At 40.7% G+C, this 21,465-nt stretch overlaps 1 protein-coding gene across 1 annotated transcript; it reads left to right on the top strand.

Moving 5' to 3' along the window:
- Nucleotides 1–323: 323 nt before the first annotated feature.
- Nucleotides 324–20,520, top strand: LOC115128974 (protein S100-A16-like). The gene is made up of 3 exons (XM_029659113.2): nucleotides 324–467; nucleotides 10,578–10,708; nucleotides 15,820–20,520. Exons 2-3 carry the CDS (start codon nucleotides 10,589–10,591, stop codon nucleotides 16,165–16,167), a joined length of 468 nt encoding a protein of 155 aa, XP_029514973.1. The 5' UTR covers nucleotides 324–467; nucleotides 10,578–10,588; the 3' UTR covers nucleotides 16,168–20,520.
- Nucleotides 20,521–21,465: the final 945 nt, after the last annotated feature.

Below are 21,465 nucleotides of genomic sequence, written 5' to 3'. Positions count from 1 at the left end.
ATAAGAATTTGTTCTTAACTGACTTGCCTGGTTAAATAAAGGTAAAATAAAAAATTTAAAAGCAACTCAACACTCATCTCTCCCCGTATCATCTATTAATCTGAATATCCCTCCTACTCAAATTATTGGCCTGGAACAAAGCAAATCAGACGACATAAAGTAGCACCACATGCCAAAGATAATAGAATAGAGAGAAAATATGTTCCAAGGTTGATATACATTTTACCCACTCATATAAAAGTTGTTTTACGTCTCTTACACATTCCCCACTTTCGCACTCTCCCAGGTACACGCCCTTTGACTTGTCAGGGGAAAAAGTTTAAGAAAAAACTAAATCAAGGAAGAGATTCTGCAGCTCCAGTTTGGCACGTTTTTGGGGGGGGTTCTCAAACCGAGGACATAGACGGGAAAATAAACACAAAATTGGCCACATTTGAACTGTTTGCTTGCCCTGTAGGAAGTATATGGTGAGTTACATATTTTGTTCATGCTTTATTGAAAAAGTTTTGCACTGTAAACGTGCTTAAATCATAACGCTTATGCCACGTTTTAGATACACCCTTGCAGGAACTGTCTCGTGAAACGTATACGCTCTAAGAGACAGTGCCAATGACGAAGCTGTTAGAGACTTCAAGAAAGACTGGTTTTTTTAAAAGTAGCAAATAACGTTCGATTTTAAAGGGCAAAAAACGATTGAACTATATGTCAGTAGTGCATTATTTATCATAAACGCATAGCCCTTCTTGATCATTATTGATCAGTCATAGCGAGTGCACTCTCAACCCAAAAATAGCCGATAAGTGTGCCTCTTTTGTAAAACGGATCGATCATCTAGCTACCATGCAATATGAGCCTGTTTGGTTTGTACAACTGGCCTAAAATGTATTGACTATTTAAAGAACATATTAAACCTACACTGTAAAGATGTTACCTGTATTTCATATTACAGTACAGTACACCTACTGTGATATGGTATCAAAGCAAGCACTTTAATGACGCACAGTACATGACTGTATTCAACTGTAAAAGTAAATGCTACCGTAATCGGAATTAATTAATGGATTCATTAAATTAGTTGAGGGGAAGGATTTGTATTTCACAGTATTTTACTGTAATTAAAGGTTTAAGACTTGCTGCCACTCCAATCAACCTGGCCTCAGAGCATTTCGTATTGTTCTGTACATAAATGCGAGACACTTCATTTAGTATGACATGTTACGGTGGTATCTATTCATTGTGGATGTACATCACCCATTTTGTATGATTTGTATTATATGTTGCGAATTTGCAAAACCTATCAAATGTTACGAATTTAGTTATGTTGCTAGGTGGCTAACGTTAATTAGCTTTCTAATGTTAGCTAGACTATGGGTTAGGGTTAAGTTTAGGAGTTAGGTTAAAGGGTTATTAAGGTTAGGGGAAGGGTTAAGGTTAGGGGAAGGGTTAAGATTAGAGTTAGGGGAAGGGTTATCTAACATGCTAAGTAGTTCCAAAGTATCTAAAAAGTAGTAAGTAATTGAAAGTTGCTAAAATGCTAAAGTTGTCTGTGACCTTTGGGTTGCTAGACGTTTGCGTTATACGCCCACTCAACCTCCCTTGCGAGTTCGAATCTCATCACAGACAACTTTTTGCATTTTAGCTAAAGTATATAGCCACAACCTAACTTGTTCCTCTCTTAATATTTCATGCCACACAAGCGGTAGTATTGTCATTACTCAGAGCACGTACTGTATCACATTCGCCCATTTGGAAAGGCAACACTCAATCTACTTTGGGCTCTGGAGTGAAACGGAAAACCTCTGGGTGTCTATATTTAATTATTTGCTGAGTTGTTTTTTGGCCTTTGCTCGACATAATAGTTGGTGTGTGTCGGAACTGAGGTGGGGTCAGAGCTGTCCTTGTGACGTTGGCTAAGTAATAGAAGCCCTATGTTCATTAGTTTGGAGATGAGGTTGACTGTCACTGACCTTGACTGTGAGAAGGCATAGCCAGGTTGCAGCCAGTCCACCAAGTAAATAATACATGTAAGAATAGGACAGAAATGGCAGTGCAAGAAGAGTGACTGTGGTTTTTGTTGTAAAGAGTTTGAGGATTTACCAGGGAATGACGGGTCATTGTGGTTCATGTAGGCCAACATCCGCGAAGGTGTGAACTCTGGTGCGCATGGATCCGTTAGGCCTACTTATCAATGTTTCTCCTTGGGCTTCACCTTTTCGTTGGGGCCATATTTAGATTTTGCATGTCAATTCATAGTGCAATTAAAAACAATCTAACTGTACAACTTTTTACATTTCAATAATCAGAAAGAATATATGTTTATCCAAACAGCCTACTCTAATGCCTCAAGTCTATAAAAATCCAGAGAGTAGCTACTACACTCTCATTGGACTTTACCCTTATCAGTTGCCTCTTTTCAATCACATATATGGTAGGTCTATATATAACCACATAATAACACATGTCTCTTCGGTAATTGGTATCAATCAATGTATGGTGTTAATGTAGATGTAGCAACAGTAAAGAGTGTTAGAACCACAGGGTCAGACTTAGTACCGGTTGCGGTTGACAGTATTTCTTGGAGCTTGTCAGAGTGGACAATGAAAGTGTAGCTTTTAATATGCTGCCCTCACTCTTTCTCAGCATAATTAGGCTAATATCCATGTTTCCTAATTGCCTGTGGATGTGGTGATTGCACTAGGAGAAGGAGGGTTTGGAAGAGAGGGGAGAAGAAGGTGATGAGGGGGTGCTGAAGTGTGACATGTTTCTTTACAATGGCAGATTTATTTACCTTCTCAAAAGCCCCCTCGGATTTCCAAAAACAGATTTAACAAACGAAAGTCTATTGTAAAAAGCTATAAGGTACACTGTAACAAGAAGCACATGGCTGAGCACTTTAATCACCACTTCATTAAGTCAGGATTCCTATTTTACTCAGCCATGCCTCCTGGCCCGTCCAACATTTCCTCATCTCTCACCCCTTCTAATGCGACTAGCCCCGACGCTTCTCCATCTTATTCCCCAGCCCCGCTACAAAGTTTCTCCCTGCAGGCGGTCACTGAGTCCGAGGTGCTAAAGGAGCTCCTTAAACTTGACCCCATTAAAACATCTTGGTCAGATGGCTTTCTTTAAGACCTCTAGAAGTGCAAGTGAAATTAAACACCAAATATTCAGTAATATACTGTACTGTAATGTGTAAACACTTAGGATCTAATCTACTTGCACCAATCCCTAGTATTTACAGTAAAAAACATTTAATTCATCCATTCATTCATTCCGATTATGGTAGCATTTACTTTTTAACAGTATAATACAGCGAATATTACTTTATTGTACTGTGTATCATTACACAGGACTTTCTTTGATACCGTATCTATATTACAGTAGGTGTACTGTAATATGAAATACAGATTTTCACATGCCACCGAGCTGCCTGTAAACTACTGTCAAATTCACAGTAACCCCTTTACAGTGTATGCTTTTTCTTGGCAGATGTGTGTGTGTACTTTTTGTGCTACATTTAAATAAGTTGACAAACGAGTGAGGTTGGCCAACCTAACATCTCCGTTCACTAGTTTGGTGCAGAGTTGGCCTGTAAATTCCTATCATGTTTAACTGATCTCCACTGACAAAAAAATTATAAAATTCCTGCATGGATGTGTCACTCACTGGCATGCATTGTATTTTTTGCTCAGTGTGAGGGCAATCTTACACATACAGCTGTCTATTGTGAGTAATAGGACACATATCACGCATATCTCGTGCAATCAGTCCTACACTCATGGCCTATATTACATGCAGTACCAGGCAAAAGTTTGGAAACACCTACTCATTCCAGGGGTTTTCTTTATTTGGACTATTTTCTACATTGTAGAATAATAGTGAATACATCAAAACTATGAAATTAAACATATGGAATCATGTAGTAACCAAAAAAGTGTTAAACAAATCTAAATATATTTTAGATTTTAGATTCTTCAAAATAGCCACCCTTTGCCTTGATGAAAGCTTTGCACACTCTTGGCGTTCTCTCAACCAGCTTCATTAGGTAGTCACCTGGAATGTATTTCAATTAACAGGTGTGCTTAATTAAAAGTTCATTTGTGGAATTTCTTTCCTTCTTAATGCGTTTGAGCCAATCAGTTGTATTGTGGCACGGTAGGGGTGGTATACAGAAGATAACCCTATTTGGTAAAAGACCAAGTCCATATTATGGCAAGAACAGCTCAAAAAAGCTAAGAGCAACGACAGTCCATCATTGCTTTAAGACATGACGGTCAGTCAATCCGGAAAATGTCAAGAACTTTGAACGTTTCTTCAAGTGCAGTCGCAAAAACCATCAAGCTATATGATGAAACTGTCTCTCATGAGGACCGCCACAGGAAAGGAAGCCCCATAGTTACCTCTGCTGCAGAGGATAAGTTCATTAGAGTTAACTGCAAAAAGGGTGGCCACTTTGAAGAATATTAAATATAAAATATATTTAGATTAGTTTAACACTTTTTTGGTTACTACATGATTCCATATGTGTTATTTAATAGTTTTGATGCCTTCGCTATTATTCTACAATGTAGAAAATAGTAAAGGTAAAGAAAAATCCTTGAATGAGTAGGTGTGTCCAAACTTTTGACTGATACTGTACATACAACCGTATTACTCATATATAAACTCAGGGGCATAAAGCACACACAAACATGGATCCACGCACACACACACATACACACACACACTAACATATTCACTATGTAAAATGTCTGTCCCTCACAAAATCTAGAAATGCCTTTTGAAATCACATGAGTGTGTGCTGTGCATAAGGGTGTGAGTAAGGCAACAGAGATAGAGAGAGAGATAAAAGAGACAGAGCAAGACAGATAAAGAATGAAAAAGAGAGATAGAGGAAGCGAGAGAGAGACATAAAGAAAGAGAGAGAGATCGCAAGAGAGAGCTAGAAAAAGGTTGAGAGCAGGCAGGTAATCCCTGAGGTAATCTGAAGCCCTGGCTGTGTGGTGGCTTCAGTAGATCAGATGACCTATCAAAGATCAGAACTTCCATTGTGCATCGCCGCTTGTCTCTCAGTCAGACTCTGTATCACCTTCTTAGTTTATCGCGCATCGCCTGTCTGTCGCCTACCTAACCTATCCTACCAAGAAGTTCCAGACACAACACCTGAAACGACAAGCCTTTATATATCTCAGGGAGATTCACTGTTTATTTTTCCACTGTGGTGCCTATCTTTGTCTCCTTAAATTAGATTGTCACGAAAATAATTACAGTGCATTCAGTAAGTATTCAGACCCCTCTACCCTTTTTCCATATTTAGATACGTTACAGCCTTATTCTAAAATAGAAATAAAAATGTTCCTCATCAATCTGCACACAATGCCCCATAATGGCAAAGCGAAAACAGGTTTTTAGAAATTGAGATCAGGTGCATCTCGTTTCCATTGATCATCCTTGAGATGTTTCAACTAGAGGTCGACCGATTAATCAGAATGGCCGATTAATTAGGGCCGATTTCAAGTTTTTAGAACAAAAAAATGTACACACCTTTATTTAATCTTTTATTTAACTAGGCAAGCCAGTTAAGAACACATTCTTATTTTCAATGACGGCCTAGGAACGGTGGGTTAACTGCCTCGTTTAGGGGCAGAACAACAGATTTTCACCTTGTAGCTCGGGGGATTCAAACTTGCAACCTGTTAACTAGTCCAACGCTCTAACCACCTGCCTCTCATTGCACTCCACGAGGAGACTGCCTGTTACGCGAATGCAGTAAGCCAAAGTAAGTTGCTAGCTAGCATTAACCTTATTTTATAAAAATCAATCAATCAATCAATCATAATCACTAGTTAACTACACATGGTTGATGATATTACTAGTTTATCTAGCGTGTCCCGCGTTACATATAATCGATGCGGTGCGTATCGTTGCTCCATTGTGTACCTAACCATGAACATCAATGCCTTTCTTAAAATCAATACACAGAAGTATATATTTTTAAACCTGCATATTTATCTAAAACAAATCCAGGTTAGCAGGCAATATTAACCAGGTGAAATTGTGTCACTTCTCTTGCGTTTATTGCACGCAGAGTCAGTGTATATGCAACAGTTTGGGCCGCCTAATTTGCCAGGATTTTACGTAATTATGACATAACATTGAAGGTTGTGGAATGTAACAGGAATATTTAGACTAATGGATGCCACCCCTTCGATAAAATACGGAACGGTTCCGTATTTCACTGAAAGAATAAACGTCTTGTTTTCGAGATGATAGTTTCCGGATTCGACCATATTAATGATCTAAGGCTTGTATTTCTCTGTGTTATTATGTTATATATATAAATAAAGGTAAAATAAAATAATTAAGTCTATTATTTGATAGAGCAGTCTGACTGAGCGGTGGTAGGCAGCAGCAGGCTCGTAAGCATTCATTCAAACAGCACTTTTGTGCGTTTTGCCAGCAGCTCTTCGTTGTGCGTCAAACATTGCGCTGTTTATGACTTCAAGCCTATCAACTCCCGAGATTAGGTTTGTGTAACCGATGTGAAATGGCTAGCTAATAGCCTTTCAAACGTCACTTGCTCTGAGACTTGGAGTTGTTGTTCCCCTTGCTCTGCATGGGTAATGCTGCTTCGAGGGTGGCTGTTGTCGTTGTGTTCCTGGTTCGAGCCCAGGGAGGAGCAAGGATAGGGACGGAAGCTATACTGTTACACTGGCAATACTAAAGTGCCTATAAGAACATACAATAGTCAAAGGTATATGAAATACAAATGGCATAGAGAGAAATAGTCCTATAATTCCTATAATAACTACAACCTAAAACTTCTTACCTGGGAATATTGAAGATTCATGTCAAAAGGAACCACCAGCTTTCATATGTTCTCATGTTCTGAGCAAGGAACTTAAAAGTTAGCTTTCTTACATGGCACATATTGCGCTTTTACTTTCTTCTCCAACACTTTGTTTTTGCATTATTTAACCAAATTGAACATGTTTCATTATTTATTTGAGGCCAAATTGATTTGATTGATTTATTGATGTTAAGTTAAAATAAGTGTTCATTCAGTATTGTTGTAATTGTCATTATTACAATAAATGTAAAGAATCGTCCAATTAATTGGTATCGGCTTTTTCTTGGTCCTCCAATAACTGCTATCGGTATCGGCATTGAGAAATCATAATTGTTCGACCTCTAGTTTCTACAACTTGATTGGAGAAATTCTACAAGTTGTTGATTCTAAAACTTGATCTCACCTGTGGTAAATTCAATTGAGTCCACCTGTGGTAAATTCAATTGATTGGACATGATTTGGTCTATATAAGGTCCCACAATTGACAGTACATGTCAGAGCAAAAACCAAACCATGATGTCGAAGGAATTGTCCGTAGAGCTCCGAGACATGATTGTGTCGAGGCACAGATCTTGGGAAGGGTACCAAAAAATGTCTGCAGCGTTGAAGGTCCGCAAGATCACAGTGGCCTCCATCATTCTTAAATGGAAGAAGTTTCGAACCTCCAAGCCTCTTCCTAGAGCTGGCCGCCCGGCCAAACTGAGCAATTGCGGGAGAAGGGCCTTGGTCAGGGAGGTGAACAAGAACCCGATGGTCACTCTGACAGAACTCCAGAGTTCCTCTGTGGATATGGGAGAACCTTCCAGAAGGACAACCATCTCTGCAGCACTCCACCAATCAGGCCTTTATGGTAGAGTGGCCAGACGGAAGCCACTCCTCAGTAAAAGGCACATTACAGCCCGCTTGGAGTTTGTCAAAAAAACACCTATAGGACTCTCAGACCATGAGAAACAAGATTCTCTGGTCTGAAAAAAACAAGATTGAACTCTTTCGCCTGAATGTCAAGCGTCAAATCTGGAGGAAACCTGGCATCCCTATGGTTAAGCATGGTGGTGGCAGCATCATGCTGTAGGGTTGTTTTTCAGTGGCAGAGACTGGGAGACTAGTCAGGATCGAAGGAAAGATGAACGGAGTAATGTACAGAGAGATCCTTGATAAAAACCTGCTCCATATTGCTCAGGACCTCGGACTGGGGCGAAGGTTTACCTTCCATCAGGACAACGACCTTAAGCACACAGCCAAGGCAATGCAAGGAGTGGCTTCGGGAGAAGTCTCTGAATGTCCTTGAGTGGCCCAGCCAGAGCCCGGAATTGAACCCGATCAAACATTTCTGGAGACACCTGAAAATAGCTGTGCCGCAACGCTCCCATCCAACCTGACAGAACTTGAGAGGATCTGGAGAGACGTGTACAAAGCTCTCCCTCGCCCCCCATTTGGCAAATTTGACCATAATTCCATCCTCCTGATTCCTGCTCAACAAGCAAAACAGACAACAGGAAGCACCAGTGACTCTCAGATTGGAATATGTTCTTCCGATGGCATTGAGGAGTACACCACATCAGTCACTGGCTTCATCAATAATTGCATCGATGACGTCGACCCTACAGTGACATACCCCAACAGGAAGCCATGGATTACAGGCAACATCCGCACTGAGCTAAAGGGTGGAGCTGCCGCTTTCAAGGAGCGAGACTCTAACCCGGACGCTTTTAAGAAATCCCGCTATGCCCTCCGATAAACCATCAAACAGTCAAAGCGTCAACTAAGATCGAATCGTGCTACACCGGCTCCGACGCTCATCGGATGTGGAAGGGCTTGCAAACTATTACAGACTACAACGAGATGCACAGCCGAGAGCTGCCCAGTGACATGAGCCTACCAGACGAGCTAAATTACTTCTATGCTTGCTTCATGGCGAGTAACACTGAAACATGCATGAGAGCATCAGCTGTTCCGGATGACTGTGTGATCACGCTCTCCGCAACCAATGTGAGTAAGACCTTTAAACAGGTCAACATTCACAAGGCCGCAGGGCCAGATGGATTACCAGGACGTGTACTCTGAGCATGCTCTGACCAACTGGTAAGTGTCTTCACTGACATTTTCAACCTCTCCCTGTCTGAATCTGTAATACCAACATGTTTCAAGCAGACCAACATAGTCCCTGTGCACAAGAACACTAAGGTAACCTGCCTAAATGACTACCGACCCGTAGCACTCACGTCTGTATGAAATGCTTTGAAAGGCTGGTCATGGCTCACATCAACACCATTATCCCAGAAACCCTAGACCCTCTCCAATTTGCATACCGCCCCAACAGGTCCACAGATGATGCAATCTCTATTGCACTCCACACTGCTCCTTCACACCTGGACAAAGGAATCACCTATGTGAGAATGCTAATCATTGACTACAGCTCAGCGTTCAACACCATAGTGCCCTCAAAACTCATTACTAACCTAAGGACCCTGGGACTAAACACCTTCCTCTGCAACTGGATCCTGAACTTCCTGACGGGCCACCCCCAGGTGGTAAGGGTAGGTAATAACACATCCGCCACACTGATCTTCAACACAGGGGCCCATTAGGGGTGCATGCTCAGTCCCCTCCTGTACTCCCTGTTCACTCATGACTGCACTGCCAGGCACGACTCCAACACCATCGTTAAGTTTGCAGATGAAACAACAGTGGTAGGCCTGATCACCGACAACGACCAGACAGCCTATAGGGAGGAGATCTGAGACACGGCCGTGTGGTGCCAGAACAATAAACCCTCCCTCAACGTGATCAAGATAAAGGAGATGATTGTGGACTACAGGAAAATGAGGACCGTGCATGCCCCCATTCTCATCGAAGAGGCTCTGTAGTGGGGCAGGTTGAGAGCGTCAAGTTCCTTAGTGTCCACATCACTAGCAAAAAAACATGTTCCAAACACACCAAGACAGTTGTGAAGAGGGCACAACAAAACCTATTTCCCCCTCAGGAGACTGAAAAGATTTGTCATGGGTCATCAGATCCTCAAAAGGTTATACAGCTGCACCATCGAGAGCATCCTGACGGGTTGCATCACTGCCTGGTTAGGTGACCGCAAGTATATCACTGGGGCCAAGCTTCCTGCCATCCAGGACCTCTATACCAGGCTGTGTCAGAGGAAGGCCATACAAATTGTCATAGACTCCAGCCACCCTAGTCGTGGGCTGCTCTCTCTGCTACCGCACGGCAAGTGGTACCAGAGCGCCAAGTCTAGGTCCAAGAGGCTTCTAAAACAGCTTCTACCCCCAAGCCATAAGACTCCTGAACATCTAATCAAATAGCTACCCAGACTATTTGCATTGCCCCCCCCCCCCCTTCTTTTACGCTGTTGCTACTCTCTGTTATTATCTATGCATAGTCACTTTAATAACTCTACCTACATGTACATATTACCTCGATTATCACGACTAACCGGTGCCCCCGCACATTGGACTCTGTCCCAGTACCCCCTGTATATAGCCTCGCTATTGTTATTTTACTGCTGCTCTTTAATTATTTGTTACATTTATTTCTTACAACTGTTTTGTTGGTTAAGGGCTTGTAAAGTAAGCATTTCACTAAGGCATTCGGCACGTGACAAATAAAATTCTCTCTCTCTCTCTCTCTCTCTCTCTCTCTCTCTCTCTCTCTCTCTCACTCCCAACCACCTTGTCAAAAAAAACTTACCACACCTTACCCTTCTTTCTCTGGGCAGAGAGAGCAGTCATGGAGTCGGCCATTCAGACTATAGTTGGTGTCTTCCTGAAGTCAGCCAAGGGGAAGGAGAGTTTGGGAGGGAATGACTTCCAGAAGCTGGTGAAGAGCCAACTCCACAACATCATGATGGTCAGTTAGACAGCAGCCTCCACACTCACCAGCTATAAATACTACACCTTTCTGAACTCTTTGACTGAGCTATATTTGTTAAGCTTAATATCACTTTATTCGTCAATTGTATGTCTGCTTTATCCTAACCCCTCCGAAATACACACATACAGTGGTGGTCCGAAATTATTGTCACCCTTGATAAAGAGGATCAATAATGACTATATAAAATAAGTAATTCAAATGCTGAGCTATATTATTTATACTAATTCAATTGCTCAGAGAAAGAGATTTTGTTTAACAAGTAATAAAATGTTTTCTCAAAAAAGTAGGGGTCAAAATTATTGACACCTAAAGATTCTTGTGGATAAAGTAGTCAAATGTTTAGTATTTGGTCCCTTATTCCAATGACCATATCAAGCTTGTGACTCTTCTTGCAACCAATAAAATGTTATATACACTACCGTTCAAAAGTTTGGGGTCACTTAGAAATGTCCTTGTTTTCCATGAAAACATAAATTAAATTAGTTGCAAAATGAATAGGAAATATAGTCAAGACGTTGACAAGGTTATAAATAATGATTTTTAATTGAAATAATAATGGTGTCCTTCAAACTTTGCTTTCGTCAAAGAATCCTCCATTTGCAGCAATACAGCTTTGTAGACCTTTGGCTTTCCAGTTTGTTGAGGTAATCTGAAGATATTTCACCCCATGCTTCCTGACGCACCTTCCACAAGTTGGGTTGGCTTGATGGGCACTTCTTACGGTCAAGCTGCTCCCATAACAGCTCAATAGGATTGAGATCCGGTGACTGTGCTGGGCACTCCATTATAGACAGAATACAGAATGTTCTTAACTGACTTGCCAAGTTACATAAAGGTTCAAAATAGTTTGGAGCTGTGCTTTGGGTCATTGTCCTGTTGTAGGATGAATTTGGCTCCAATTAAGCGCTGTCCACAGGATATATCATGGTGTTGCAAAATGGAGTGATAGCCTTCCTTCTTCAAGTTCCCTTTTACCCTGTACAAATCTCCCACTTTACCACTACCAAAGCACCCCCAGAACATCACATTGCCTCCACCATGCTTGACAGATGGCGTCAAGCACTCCTCCAGCATCTTTTCATTTTTTCTGCGTCTCATGAATGTTCTTCTTTGTGATCCGAACACCTCAAACTTAGATCCGTCTGTCCATAACACGTTTTTCCCTATCTTCCTCTGTCCAGTGTCTGTGTTCTTTTGCCCATTTTAATCTTTTATTTTTATTGGCCAGTCTGAGATATGGCTTTTTCTTTGCAACTGTGCCAAGAACAGGTCCTCACTGTTGACGTTGAGACTGGTGTTTTGCGGGTACTATTTAACCTGTTGAATCTAGGGGGCACTATTTTCATTTTTGAAAAAATAACGTTCCCAAAGTAAATGGGCTATTTTGTCAGGACAAGATGCTAGAATAATGCATATAATTGACAGATTAGGATAGAAAACACTCTAAAGTTTCCAAAACTGTAAAAATATTGTCTGTGAGTATAACAGAACTGATATTGCAGGCGAAAGTCTGAGAAAAATCCAATCAGGAAGGGACTCTTATTTAGAAAGCTCTGCGTTCCTATGCGTCCCTATTGAGCAGTGAATGAGATATCAACCAGATTCCTTTTTCTATGGCTTCCCTAATGTTTCTAGTGTCACAATACATCGTTTCAGGCTTTTATTTTGAAAAATGAGCCTGAACGTCAACATTGCGTCAGTGGTCAGCTGGAGTCTCTCAGAGTGTTTTGTGCGTAAAAGACAAATGCAGCCATTGTTTCTCTCTTTCCTACTAAGAAGCCACCTGTCCCGGTTGATAGATATTTGAAAAACACCTTGAGGATTGATTATAAACAACGTTTGCCATGTTTCTGTCGATATTATGGAGCTAATTTGGAATATTTTTTGGCATTGTCGTGACCGAATTCTCAGCCAAACGTGAAGAACTAACGGAGTTATTTCGGCTACAAAAATAATATTTTTAGAAAAAAGGAACATTTGCTATCTAACTGGGAGTCTTGTGAGTGAAAACATCCGAAGCTCATCAAAGGAAAATTATTTCATTTGATTGCTTTCTGATTTTCGTGACCAGGTTGCCTGCTGCTAGCTAGGCATAATGCTAGGCTAGGCTATCGATAAACTTACACAAATGCTTGTCTTGCTTTGGCTGTAAAGCATATTTTCAAAATCTGAGATGACAGGGTGATTAACAAAAGGCTAAGCTGTGTTTCAATATATTTCACTTGTGATTTCATGAATATGAATATTTTCTAGTAATATTTATGTCCGTTGCGTTATGCTAATTAGTGTCAGTTGATGACAACACTCCCGGATCCGGGATGGGTAGTTACAATTAATAAAGCTGCCAGTTGAGAACTTGTGAGCCGTCTGTTTCTCAAACCAGACACTCTAATGTACTTGTTTTCTTGCTCATTCTTGCTCATTTGTTCACCGGGGCCTCCCACACCTCTTTCTATTCTGGTTAGAGCCAGAAGGGAGTAGTACACAGCGTTGTACGAGATCTTCAGTTTCATGGCAATTTCTCGCATGGAATAGACTTCATTTCTCAGAACAAGAATAGACTGACGAGTTTCAGAAGAAGGATCTTTGTTTCTGGCCATTTTGAGCCTGTAATCGAACCCACAAATGCTGATGCTCCTGATACTCAACTAGTCTAAAGAAGGCCAGTTTTATTGCTTCTTTAAACAGGACAACAGTTTTCAGCTGTGCTATCATAATTGTAAAAGCGTTTTCTAATGAACAATTAGCCTTTTAAAATTATAATCTTGGATTAGCTAACAAAACGTGCCATTGGAACATAGGAGTGATGGTTGCTGATAATGGGCCTCTGTACGCCTATGTAGATATTCCATTAAAAAATCTGCAGTTTCCAGCTACAATAGTCATTTACAACATTTACAATGTCTACATTGTATTTCTGATCAATTTGATGTTATTTTAATGGACAAAAAATGTGCTTTTCTTTCTTTTTTCTTTATTCAAAAATAAGGACATTTCTAAGTGACATCAAACTTTTGAACAGTAGTGTGTGTATATATATATATATATATATATATATATATATATATATATATATATATATACTATATATATATATAGTTGAAGTCGCAAGTTTACATACACTTAGGTTGCTGTCATTAAACCTAGTTTTTCAACCACTCCACAAATTTCTTGTTAGCACATTATTTTTCCAACAATTGTTTACAGACAGATTATCTCACTTACAATTCACTGTATCACATTTTCACTTGGTCAGAAGTTTACATACACTAAGGTGACTGTCTTTAAACAGCTTGGAAAATTCCAGAAAATGATGTCATGGCTTTAGAAGCTTCTGATAGACTAATTGACATAATTTGAGTCAATTGGAGGTGTACCTGTGGATGTATTTCAAGGTCAACCTTCAAACTCAGTGCCTCTTTGCTTAACATCATGGGAAAATCAAAAGAAATCAGCCAAGACCTCCACAAGTCTGGTTCATCCTTGGGAACAATTTCTAAATGCCGGAAGGTACCGAATTTTTACTAGGTTAAAAGTCAGGAATTGTGAGTTAGGATCACCACTTTATTTTAAGAATGTGAAATGTCAGAATAATAGTAGAGAGAATGATTCATTTCAGCTTTTATTTCTTTCATCACATTGCCAGTGGGTCAGAAGTTTACATGCAAAGTTTACTCAATTAGTATTTGGTAGCATTGCCTTTAAATCGTTTAACTTGGGTCAAACATTTCGGGTAGACTTCCACAAGCTTCCCACAATAAGTTTGGTGAATTTTGGCCCATTCCTCCTGACAGAGCTGGTGTAATTGAGTCAGGTTTGTAGGCCTCCTTGCTCGCACACGCTTTTTCAGTTCTACCCACAAATTTTCTATAGAATTGAGGTCAGGGCTTTGTTATGACCACTCCAATACCTTGACTTTGTTGTCCTTAAGCCATTTTGCTCTGGAAGTATGCTTGGAGTCATTGTCCATTTGGAAGACCGATTTGCGACCAAGCTTTAACCTCCTGACTGTTGCCTTGAGATGTTGCTTCAATATATGCACATAATTTTCCTGCCTCATGATGCCATCTATTTTGTGAAGTGCACCAGTCCCTCCTGCAGCAAAGCACCCCCACAACATGATGTAGCCGCACTGGAATTGTGATACAGTGAAATAATCTGCATGTAATCAATTGTTGGAAAAATGACTTGTGTCATGCACATGGTAGATATCCTAACCGACTTGCCAAAACTATAGTTTGTTAACAAGAAATTTGTGGAGTGGTTGAACAACGAGTTTTAATGACTCCAACCTAAGTGTATGTAAACTTCCGACTTCAACTGTACATATAAGTAAGGAATGGATTAAGAATATATGTACATATATGTCAGAGCAGCATTGGACTAAGATACAGTGGCATAGTATAGAGTACAGTATATACATATGAAATGGGTGATGCAATTTTTACACACAATTAAAGTGACTAAGATACCGTAGAATAGTATTTAGCACAGTTCAATTTATACATATGAGATCAGTAATGCAAGATACAGAGACATTATTAAAGTGGCTAGTGTTTCATTTCCTTAAAGTGGCCAGTGATTCCTAATCTATGTCTGTAGGCAGCAGCCTCTGATGTGCTGGAGATGGTTGTTTAACGGTCAGAGGTGTAGTATAGAATACAATACAGTATATACATTTGAAATGGGTGATGCAATATGTAAACACAATTTAAAAGTGACTAAGATACCGTAGAATAGTGTGCATTTTATACATATGAGACTGAAACCTTTTTAAAGTGGCTAGTGATCCATTTCTAAAAATGGCCAGTGATTCCTAATCTATGTCTATAGGCAGCTGCTTCTGATGCGCTGGAGATGGCTGTTTAGCAGTCTGATGACCTTGAGACTAACATATAAAATAGGGTGGGTTGCACCTAAAATGAATAAATTCTTAAACTGGGTTGAATCAAGGTATGTCTATTAATCATGCTGCACAAAACAATACTGCACCTTGTGATGTAAGGGGTCAGTTACTACTGAGGTCACCTCTGCTGGCGTCGCCTCTGAGTCATGTCTGCCCGTCTCTGTATCTACTCTGCACCCAGGACACGGACAGCTCCGAGGCGGTGAAGAAAATGCGACAGGGCCTGGACTCCAACCAGGACGGTAAAGTCAACTTCGAGGAGTACATGGACCTGGTGGGCTACCTGGCAACCTCCCTGAGTGTGCAATGTACTGCCGCCGTGGAGACGCCAGCCGAGAGCGCTGCCACCACACCGGAGATCGGGAGTACGCCAGCAGACGTAGAGGAAGAGAAGATAGAAGCGGAGGCACAGCCAGAGGCAGCCACAGCTGTAGAGGAAGAGAAGGTTGAAGTCGTAGAAAAGGTGGAAGATGCGGAAAATGTGGAGGAGCCAGCAGCAGCCGGGGAGAAGATAGAGGAGGCGTCATAGGAGTTTACTACCGGTCCTGTCCGGACATTACAATTACACACCAACACCAAACTGATATACACCACATTACCCTAATACACACTACAGTACACTATTACAACCCACCCTTGAAACAGGTGTGCTGCAATAATACCACAACATTACAGTATATGTTGGAACCCCACAATAACACATTTATTTTCATAAACACATACATACACCCAGTATTTGGTCCTAAAATACACTAGTACACACTGCAACATACTATAAACCTCAATCCATACTTTCTTGATATACAGTATACTTAGTATTACTAACATACATTACACTATAATTACTTACATTACAGCAGTACATGCCATTATATGTTGATATACTTCCCACTATATAGCACACTATAGCTCATTATATGAATATTTAATACATTCTGCCATTGATTGACATGTGACATTTTGACACACCCTCTGAAATGTTGGCACATTTCCACACATGGAGAACTCAATGACCTTGACATACACTGACACACATGCCACTATGTGTGTCATTGTATGATGCAATACTAAATTGAGTTATATTTGCATTCCTTCGCTCTCCCTTTGCATATCTACAATGACGTAATGCAAAACTATACTACAGTACATTCCACAATGTACAGTCAAGTCAGGCCATCTCAACTCGTTCTTCTGAGAAGGATGCTTGGCTTAATGGCTTTGCATGATGCAAGTAAGCACAGATGCATGGATGCATGCTATATTCTACACAGCAAATTCTCTAGTGTTAAATCAACACTGACAGTGTTACATTTAACACAGGTCCAGTGTCTATACGGTCCACACTGTCAGTGTTCAATTAACACACTGCTTAGTGTAAAGCCTTATTTGCATATTTCCCAGAGTTCCTTGCCTTTCAAGTGAAGTGCAGAGTTACCACCCATGACAGTATTTGTTCCTGACAGAAACATGGTTGTTGCATTCATCAGTTTTAAGTCCTGTGGCCTTCACCAAGTGAATTCCTAAGTGAATATGTTCTCATTAAAATTTAATTATTTAACAAAATACAACATGTATTTCACAAGGCCTTAGTTTTACCCTAATACAGTAACCTGAAACTCATGGTTTACAGGCCACATCAGGCCTGCAAGCAACATTATACTTGCTTGGGGATATCAAACATTTGGGATTTTTAATCAACCACAACTTTAATTCAGATTGACTGCCGGGTTGAGAAGATTAAGATATGAGACTACCTAAACCATCTTTTTTTATTCCCTTTTCTCCCCAATTTCGTGGTATCCAATTGGTAGTTACAATCTTGTCCCATCGCTGCAACTCCCGTACGGACTCGGGAGAGGCGAAGGTCGAGAGCCGTGTGTCCTCCAAAGCACAACCCAGCCAAGCCGCACTGCTTCTTGACACAATGCCCGCTCAACCCAGAAGCCAGCCACACCAATGTGTAAGAGGAAATGCCGTACACCTGGCAACTGTGTCAGTGTACACTGCGCCCAGCCCACCACAGGAGTCGCCAGTGGACAATGGGACAAACGGCCAATTGTGCACCACCCCATGGGTCTCCCGGTCACAGCCAGAGCCTGGTCTCGAACCAGGATCTCTAGTGGCAGTGCCTTAGACCACTGTGCCACTCGGGAGGCCCGACCTAAACCATCTTAACTGGAACAACCATTTCAGTAACAGATGCGAGAGTCCCAAGTAACAGATTGGATTACATGCAAAAAACATATACAGTACCAGTCAAAAGTTTGAACACACCTACTCATTCAAGGGTTTTTCTTGATTTGTACTATTTTCTACATTGTTGAATAATAGTGAATGCATCAAAACTATGAAATAACACATATGGAATCATGTAGTAACCAAAAAAAGTGTTAAACAAATCTAAATGTATGTTATATTTTAGATTCTTCAAAGTAGCCACCCTTGGCCTTGATGACAGTTTTAGACACTCTTGACATTCTCTCAACCAGCTTCATGAGGTAGTCACCTGGAATGCTTTCCCAACGGTCTTGAAGGAGTCCCAACATATGCTGAACACTTGTTGGCTGCTTCTCCTTCACTCTGCGGTCCAACTCATCCCAAACCATCTCAATTGGGTTGATGTCAGGGGATTGTGGAGGCCGGGTCATCTGATGCAGCACTGCATCACTCTCCTTCTTGGTATATAGCCCTTACACAGCCTGTTGAAAAACAAATGATAGTCCCAACTAAGCACATACTAGATGGGATGGCGTATCGTTGCAGAATGCTGTGGTAGCCATGCTGGTTCAGTGTGCCTTGAATCCTAAATAAATCACTGGCAGTGTCACCAGAAAAGCACCATCACACCTCCTCCTCCATGCTTCACAGTGGGAACTACACATACAGAGATCATCAATTCACCTACTCTGCGTCTTACAAAGACACGGTGGTTGGAACCAAAAGTCTCAAATTTTGACTAATCCGACCAAAGGACAGATTTCCACAGATCTAATGTCCATTGCTCATGTTTCTTGGCCCAAGCAAGTCTCTTCTTATTATTGGTGTCCTTTAGTAGTGGTTTCTTTGCAGCAATTTGGCCATGAAGGCCTGATTCACAGTCTCCTCTGAACAGTTGATTTTGAGACGTGTCTGTTACTTGAACTCTGTGAAGCATTTATTTGAGCTGCAATCTGAGGTGCAGTTAACTCTAATGCACTTATCCTCTGCAGCAGAGGTAACTCTGGGTCTTCCTTTCCTGTGGTAGTCCTCATGAGAGCCAGTTTCATCATAGCGCTTGATGGTTTTGCGATTGCACTTGAATAAACTCAAAGTTCTTGACATTTTCTGGATTGACTGACCTTCATGTCTTAAAGTAATGATGGACTGATTTCTCTTTGCTTATTTCTGCTGTTTTTGCCATTATATAGATTGGTCTTTTACCAAATAGGGCTATCTTCTGTATACCACCCCTACCTTGTCACAACACAAATTATTGGCTCAAACGTATTAAGAAAGAAAGAAATTCCACATATTGACTTTAAACAAGGCACACCTGTTAATTGAAATGCATTCCAAGTGACTACCTCATGAAGCTGGCTGAGAGAATACCAAGACTGTGCAAAGCTGTCATCAAGGTAAAGGGTTGCTACTTTGAAGAATCTCACATATAAAATATGTTTTGATTTGTTTAAAACTTTTTTGCTTACTACGTGATTCCATATGTGTTATTTCAAATTAAAAATAGTAAAAATCTAGAAAAACCCTTGAATGAGTAGGTGTTTCCAAACTTTTTACTGGTACTGTTTATTGAAACAATTCTAAAACTCTACCTGCAATAGAGCATGCTGGGAAATATGACAATGATGTGCTTGGTTTCAGTTTAACACTGGTTATTAAAACCAACACTGGGATTCTTGTACACCAATGAGTGTTGATGTAACACTTACAGAGTGAATTTGTAAGTTCTCTCTCTCTCTCTCTCTCTCTCTCTGTGTGTTCTCTTCCATTGCAACTCTGTCATTGAAATGAAGCTCTGGCATGTCATGACAATAAACAAATTGTGTTGCTGGGGTTCTTACTTAGTTCAGACTAGTCTTTCTCTGTGTTTGCTTTGTCTATCTCATTTTCTGGAAGATCCAAGCAGGGCAGCATCCACAGTTTATGGACTCCTCCGCTACTAGCTAGCCAATAGCCATGGATTTGGAGCTGGAAGATCAGGTGTGGTGTGTCCTAATAATGGCCTTCTAGTAAATAATTAAGGGGCCCAGGATGGAATTAACACCAGGGGACCCTTGTGGCCCCAAGGGAGCCCGAAATAGCCCTCATGCAGCAAGCCACTGACCCTGGAAGGCCCCTAGGGGCCCTTGAGATTGGGCCCAAGCCGTTTCTCCATGCAACCCAATCCACCGGAACCAGAACCAGGAAGAAAGGAAGGAAAAAACATGCCCAAACGTTAAGAAAAGAGGCTCTTATAGCCTATTGGAGACATCACACCTGACAACAGAAACTTGACCCTTGTTTAGGTATTGTGCAGGTATTTTTTTCTACACTCTTAGAATTTATTTTGCTATGTATAACCTAAAAGGGTTCTTCAGTTGTCCCTATTGACGGTTGTCCATGTAGAACCCTTTCCACAGAGGGCCAAAAGGGTTCGACCTGGAACCAATAAGGATACTACTATGGGGGCAGCTGAAGTACCCTTTTGGAATCTTTTTTTGTTGTTGTATATTTTTGTTGTTTTTGTTTTCTTCCTGGTTCTGCTACCATCAGGTTTGCTGCGTTACCTGGTCACACCCCTGTTCTCTGTGTTGAGAAACCCTGTTTGACCTGCAACTATTTTCCCAGTGCTTAAAACCATTGACTTAGCCATGGCTTAATACCGTTGCCTTAACCATAGTGGCCACATCCTTGGACAAAAACCAACACAAGAGTTACTTGATTACTGATAGCTATCTGTGACTCATCTGAAGATCCTGAGTTCCAATGAAACTGTCAGACCTGGGTTCAAATACTATTTGAAATCTTTTAAATACTTTCAGTGTTTGCTCTAGCCTGCCTGGGGTGCCAGATGGGCAGGTTTTGCAGTTTTTTTTACTATTCTATTGGTCCATTAAGCAAGGAAATCTTGGCAAGGAAATGATTTCAAATAGTATTTGAACCCAGGTCTGTAAACTGCTTTACCCCTTAGCCCAGTAGTGTTACACAGCATGTGACTATTGTTTGCTATATATTATTTTGTTAATATTACTACCTTTTATTGATTAAACAGCTACTATTATTTGATAATATAACTATTATTACTCCAACCATTCTAATGGCTTGAATTGTATACCTTGCATGTAATATGGTACAATTGTATTATGTATGTTTGGATTTGGACCACTAACAAATTTTGGAAGCCTTAAAATAACTGTCCAGTGAAAATCTCCCTTTTAAAAACTCTGGGGTGGCAGGGTAGCCTAGTGGTTAGCGTGGTGGACTAGCAACCGGAAGGTTGCAAGTTCAAATCACTGAGCTGACAAGGTACAAATCTGTCATTTTGCCCCTGAACAGGCAGAACGACAGATTAACCCACTGTTCCTAGGCCGTCATTCAAAATAAGATTTTGTTCTTAACAGACTTGCTTAGTTAAATAAAGGTTAAAAAAAAAATGTTGTTGACTCATCCTATTCTTGTTTTGTGGCCAAAGCATGAATTAGTATTTGTGGCCAAAGCATATATTTCCTCATTTAACATGAGTCACATTGGCTCAATGGCTGAGCTGGTCAATTAGCTTCAGCTGACTGACTAAACTAACCAGAAGGGAGTGGTAGAAAGCTGTTTTTGCATGACTTTTTATGATATTTTT

The sequence above is a fragment of the Oncorhynchus nerka genome, linkage group LG4, assembly GCF_034236695.1.
Source record: "Oncorhynchus nerka isolate Pitt River linkage group LG4, Oner_Uvic_2.0, whole genome shotgun sequence".
In the NCBI taxonomy this organism is placed as follows: domain Eukaryota; kingdom Metazoa; phylum Chordata; class Actinopteri; order Salmoniformes; family Salmonidae; genus Oncorhynchus; species Oncorhynchus nerka.
This window is presented reverse-complemented; position numbering and strand designations above follow the sequence as displayed.

Excerpts from the sequence above, each read along its gene's own strand:
- LOC115128974 (XM_029659113.2), top strand. The coding sequence starts at position 10,589 with ATGGAGTCGGCCATTCAGACTATAGTTGGTGTCTTCCTGAAGTCAGCC. Across the intron at positions 10,709-15,819 it reads AACTCCACAACATCATGATG|GACACGGACAGCTCCGAGGC; the intron begins GTCAGTTAGACA and ends CTCTGCACCCAG.